Source organism: Ursus maritimus, unplaced genomic scaffold, assembly GCF_017311325.1.
Source record: "Ursus maritimus isolate PB19 unplaced genomic scaffold, ASM1731132v1 scaffold_23, whole genome shotgun sequence".
NCBI classification, from domain to species: domain Eukaryota; kingdom Metazoa; phylum Chordata; class Mammalia; order Carnivora; family Ursidae; genus Ursus; species Ursus maritimus.
In genome coordinates, this window is record NW_024424786.1 from 29,859,308 (window position 1) to 29,864,945 (window position 5,638).

At 55.6% G+C, this 5,638-nt stretch overlaps 1 protein-coding gene and 1 long non-coding RNA gene across 7 annotated transcripts in view; one reads left to right on the plus strand and one right to left on the minus strand.

Annotated features, from left to right (window-relative positions):
* Positions 1-846: 846 nt before the first annotated feature.
* LOC103672330 lies at positions 847-3,434 on the minus strand. The gene is made up of 4 exons (XR_005837099.1): positions 3,284-3,434; positions 2,880-3,034; positions 1,772-1,827; positions 847-1,615 (listed from the first exon to the last, which is right to left on the minus strand). It is a non-coding gene; the product is annotated as an uncharacterized LOC103672330 (long non-coding RNA).
* Positions 3,435-3,440: 6 nt separating this feature from the next.
* DGKZ (diacylglycerol kinase zeta) overlaps positions 3,441-5,638 on the plus strand; it is a 32,462-nt gene continuing 30,264 nt past the window's right edge. For 3 of the 6 annotated variants that reach the window (XM_040639016.1, XM_040639017.1, XM_040639018.1), the window contains exon 1: positions 3,442-3,633. In XM_040639016.1, coding sequence (XP_040494950.1) covers positions 3,458-3,633 — 176 coding nt within the window. In that variant the 5' untranslated portion in view covers positions 3,442-3,457. Of the gene's footprint in view, positions 3,634-5,638 lie in introns of all 6 variants that reach the window. The other 3 variants (XM_040639014.1, XM_040639015.1, XM_040639021.1) reach the window with 2 other exon arrangements.

Below are 5,638 nucleotides of genomic sequence, written 5' to 3' on the forward strand. Positions count from 1 at the left end.
GAGTCTAATCAAATTTCCATCTGTCACTTGCCAGTGGCACCTGCAGCCCCACTCAGGTACATCTGTCTCCTCTGTGGGGGCAGAGGCCCCGCACCTGGGCAGAGCCAGCGATCAGCAGGTGCTGTTGGGCTTTGGATGGCTCCCAAGGGCTTCGGCAGGTGCCTGGAGGACAGGCTTAGCGGCTGAGGAGGGACTTAGATTCAGAAAGCTCCCCATGTCTCACCACAGCCGCTAGTGCAAACGGGAAGCCAGCCTCCCTCCTTCTGCTCAGTTGGTGGGCACCTACATTCAGCACCTCTCCACTTCCATGGGAAGTCACTGAGCACACACTGTGCACTCAGCACGGAGCTACGAGCAGCACCGGGGTCAAGAATCTTGTAAGGACACAAGACTGATGTGTACAAAAGGCCGCACGATCTAGGAATATCCCTGGGGACAGAAGTGAGTGTCAGAGATAAATCAGTGGGTGAGAATGCTGGCTCTAGGGCGGCACTCGAGACTTAGGTGTTTATAAGATATTTGTCATACAAATGAATAAGTAAACTCCTGGAGGCTGGGAAGGAGAGTCAAATGAATCAGAGCAGAGAGATTTTAGAAATCATCTGGTCCAACCCAGAGATGGTAAGTGATGTGCCCAGAGTCACACAACAAAGGGCTTGAGTTCGAACCTGTGGATTCTGTGTCTGGGACTCTTTTCACCTTCCCGCTTTTGCTTCTTGGGCCTGGGTTTGGAAGCATGGTGATTTTGATTGGTCAAGCCTGACGGGCAGAAAGGCCAAGGAGAGAACCAAAGGCGGAAGGGATTGGCAGGGGTGAGGGTGGCATGTTAAAACAAGTGTGAAAAAAGGAGAAGCAATGTTTATTGAGCACCTAGTGTGAGGCGGGCACTGGCATGGTGTGAGCTGAGCGAAAATATCCACAGGGAAAGCCTGGACAAAGAGGCAAAAAAAGAAAGGCAGCAGGAACCAGAGCATAAGGAGCCTCGAAGGTCAGGCCAAGGAGGCTGGCTGGGCTGGTTTTGAGAGCAGAGGCTGTCCAGATCGTGGGTTGAGCGTTCCGTGCCCTGGTACATTTCTTTTCCCCAGCTCCCACTTGCTCATCCAGGCCACTGAAAGTAGAGCACCTCACCCTCTGGGGCCTCAACAAAGCCCAGAATAATTTTCTTACCCAGATTCCTCTTCCTGTGCATATCTGGGTGCATTTTGAGGGGTCCCCAGCTCCCCAATGCTGGCACATGTTGTCCTAGGAACTGTCAAGGGCATCCTCCCCAGCCCTGTGCACCTGTCCCTTCCAGCCTTGTCCTCCCAACTCCACCTGGAAAGTGCTGGCAGCTTGGAGGAGCCCAAGCCTAAGGGGCTCCTGGTCGCACAGTCAGGACGGCTCTGCCTCTCGGAGCCTCCAGCCTGTCCGCCTCCCCCTTCAGGAGTCGCATTTCCTGCTCTCTGCTGCTCCGGAGCTGCCAGAAACAAGCCCAGCCCCATTTCCTCTGTTTAACCGCTCCAGCTCCTTGCAGAATCTCTGGGAGAGGAGAACATGGCCCCGCAAAGCCGTCTTCTAAAAGAGGCCTTGGCCTGGCTGGCAGAGTCTCTGATGGGCCACAGCATACAGGACCTGCCTGGAGAAATTCAAAGATGACGGGCTGGAGGGAGAGCTGCTGTAAAGGGGGAGAGCCTCCGAGTAATCACTATGTTATGTCTCAACCCCAAAGAGGCAGGGATGTCTTATTTAAGGATACAGACTTGGGGGTGAGATTCTTAATTCTACCACTTACCAGCTGGGTGACCTTGGACAAATGAGCTTAGTGGCTCTGGGCCTCAGTTTCCCCACCTGTAAAAGGAGGAAAATAACAGGATAGGGTCATTGTAAGGATCCAAAGGCTTCTGGCATAGAACTGTCCAAGAAATATTAACCATTGTTTTATCATGACTGAGTGTTAGTTATTCATGACATAGCATAATTTATTAAACAAATATTTATTGAGAAATATTATGTTCCGGTCACGAGGGACACAAAGGTAACTAAAGCACCAGATGGAGGTTTCCGAGGGCTGGGATGGCATCGTGTACATTCCTGTGTCTGCAAGTTGTGCAGTGTAAATGTTTATTGAACTGAACTGAACTGACACCATTTCTGTCCTCGAGAGATTTACAGCCTTTCTGGGGTAACAAACACGTATAAAGCTCAAGAACTAATTACAGAACAGTGTGATTAAAGAGTGCTTGAGGAAGGGACGATTTCCATCCCAGAACCAACCCTAACAACGAGGAGTCAGTGTATGCTTTACTATTTATTTACTAAATCTTCACAATGGCCTCAAAGTCCAGCAGGGCTTTTTGCTATTTTTCAGACCCATCGAGTATATTCCTTACTCAGGGCCTTTGCTGTGTCTGTTCCTTCCACCTAGAATGCTGTTCTCCCAAAGAGTCATGTCATTTGTTCTCTCGATTCATTTAGGTCTGTTCTCAAATGTCACCTCCTCAGAGAGGTCTTCCCTGGTAGGAGATCTACTCTTTCCTCCTCCTCAAACTCTTTCCCCTTCATTTTGGCTTCATGGTCTCTTTAGTACTCCTGATATTATTTCATATAGTATTTGTTTCCTGTTTGTCTTCCGCACTAGAATCTGAGCTCTGTGAGGTTGGAGCCCTGGTTCCTCGCTCAGGGCTATCTAGTCTAATATAGCACTTGATTCATAGAAGGCACTGAATAAATACTTACTGAATGAATTAATTTGCAAACCCTTTGTCCTCTTATTTAATCCTCACTAAACTCCATGAGCCCAATTATTACTATTGCCCCCCCTTCCATGTTACAGATAAGAAAACTGAGGCTCAGAAAAGCTCCCTGACATATATTCATCAGTCTATCTGTTTATATCCTACCTTATTCCAGAAAGGATTGAAGGTGACTCAGAGAAGTCACCCTCTCTGACCTGATCCAGTAAGTGGCAGAAACAGGGCATGAGCCCACATCTTCCGACTCCGTTCTGGTTACTCTTCCCCCTCCAGTGCTGTCCTGTGCGCCCAGCCCTGTGATGCTGGCAGAGGCGTGAAGGAGAGAGAGGCGTGTGTGGGGGCTGGCCACTGCCCACCCAGTGTACCCACATAGTCGTGATGAAGTGGGAGATCTTAGCAGGACCGAGAGGGGAAGATCACAGAGAGTCTGAGCAGAGAGGAAGGCCGGACTGAAGCTCGAAGTTCGGATTCCAGCCCAGGCAAGCCTGGCGGTTGACGGGCAGCCTCTGACTCGGGCCGTCTCCCGGCTGCTGGGCTGGGCTTGTCCTCACCTGCCTCCTGCCCTCGCAGGCAGCTCCTCTTCCCAACCAGCCTCCTGCCCCAGCCAGCGGAAGGCGCCTACGGGGCCTTCGTCCTCTTGCGGGGCAGCCGGCCGGCCGGCCTCTCGCAGGGCCCCCCGGTCAGGAAGTGCCGAAAGAGGAAGAGAGTCGCCGGGCAGGGGCAGGATGAGCGTACTAGGGGCTGGCCACAGTACCGGGGGAGGCTGCGATGAGGCCACAGCTCTGGGCCCCGCGGAGGCGCTGGGGACAGAAGAAGGGGAAAGGCCGGGGGCACTGAGGCAGATGTGGCGCTACCGCTCGTGGGACGTGCCACAGATCCCCACCGAGGCCCCCCGGACACAGTAGGTACTCGAGGTGGCCCAGGAATGGGCACGGGACTTCTGGCCCTCTCTGAGTCCTTTCTCTGGGGCGGGGGTGGTGGCAAATGTGAGCTTGTAGTCCTGTAGTCCAGTGGCTCCGCAGAGGCTCAGACAAGGGCAAAGGGGTTCTTGACAGGGGGAGAGGGTTCTGATGTTTGAATTGTTGGGGGGACCGTGTGGCAGGAGGCTGGGTTGAGGGAGCTAACAGCAGGGGGATCTGGGAAGAAGAGCCCCCACAGGAGTGTGGTACTGGGTGTTGTAAGGCTGTGTGCAAACTCTGTGGGGTCTCCAACTGCCTCTGGTCTCCTCCCTCAGACAGAGCTTGGTGTCAGAACCATTGGGAAACTTCCTCAGAGGGACCCGTGCACCCCAGGAGGACAGTGTCAGGCCCACTTGGGGATTTCACGGCCCTCCTCCTGGTCCCCCTGGCACCTTTGCTGGCTGGAGGGCCGGTGCCCCACCTCCCTGGTCAGTCCTTCTCCAGGTCCACAGAAACCTTGAAGGACACTGGGAGAAAGTTCTGAGCTTCTGGGTGCCGGCTATTTCTCAAAGCCACAGGCTTGACCACAGGTCACAGCCCTGAGCATGGGTTATATGTGGCTGGGCAAGGCTGGAAAACGGGCCGCCAGAAGCCCAGAGGAGAGGGTGAAAGTGAAGGTGACACAGGATGTGGCTTTGCAGAGAGGAGTGCTAACAGAAACAGCGGGCAACTGATGTGGGCACCAGGGTGGCAGAGTTTGGGAGGTTCCTGGCCTCCCTTTGTCAGCCCTGCAGGGGTGGCGGTCAGAGGCTGCCCCAGCGGCTGGTTCCCAGCGTGGGTCCTGGCTGGGCCACCCCCAGGTGACTGCTCTGGCTCCAACTGCTTTCCTCATCTCTAGAGGGGGACAACCTCTGCTGCCTTTGGGGCTGTGTGTGTGTGTCTGTGAGGTATGTTTCTGGGTGGGTGATACATGCATAAGGGGGACGTGGCAACATGTCACTGTTCTGGGGGAATCTGTGAGCAGGAGATAGGTGTGTATGTTCCCTCTGGGTGTCTGTGTTGGTGAATGAGAGTGTGGTCCTTACGTGTACATATGAGTGTGTAAGAGGCGTGCGGGTGACTCCTGTAGTGTAAGAGAGCTACAGGATCCGTTGATATTGTGTTGGGAAAACACGACGTTAGGCGTGTGCAAAAGGGTTGGAAACAACTGTGAAGAGCTGAGGAGAGATGAATTTGTATGAGAAACGTGTATGTTCTTTGTTGGTGTGCGTAGGGTCACTGAGTGACTTTGGTCCTGGTATATATATCTGAGTGTGACGCTGGGGTGGGAAGTGTTAGTTCAAGTAATGGGTGAGCATAAGTGTGTGTGAGAGGCGTGTTTGTTCTGGGTGGATGGGGAACACCGTATGACTTCTGTTCCTGGGGGTGTGATTTGGGAGAGCCAAGGGGGTAAGGGTGGAGACTGTATGAGTGGTTGGGAGTGGGCACAGGGTGCGCAAGAGAGGTGTCTGTGCAGGTGTGGCTGTGGCAGAGAGGTGGTGACAGCTGCCCTCGCGGGTGTTCACTTGGGAGCGTGTAGGTTGTTCGGGGCGGGGCTAAGGGGAGGAGACGATCGCGTGTGCCTGGGTGTGCTCAGTGCGGCTGTGTGAGGCCCCAAAGAGACACTGGGATCCAGGAGGACCTGCCTAGGGGTGGGGAGGCGGGACCTCCGGGGCCCCGCCCCTCCCGGGCCCCTCCCTCTCCCGGCTGCCGAGGCGGGTGGCGGCGCGGCAGGCGGCCGGCAGAGGGCGCCGCGAGCCGGTGCTGCCGCGCAGCCGAGGGGGCGTGCTCGGCGGCGGGCAGGCAGCGGCCCGGCCAGCTATGCGGGGTCCTGCGGCCGCGGCTGGCGGCACTTCCTGGAGCGGCGGCCGCTTCTCGAGCACCTGGGCGTGGGGCGCGGGGGCGCGCGGCGCGGGGCGGGCGGAGCGAGGGCGCGCCATGGCCGCGGCAGGCGGCGCGGAGCCGGCG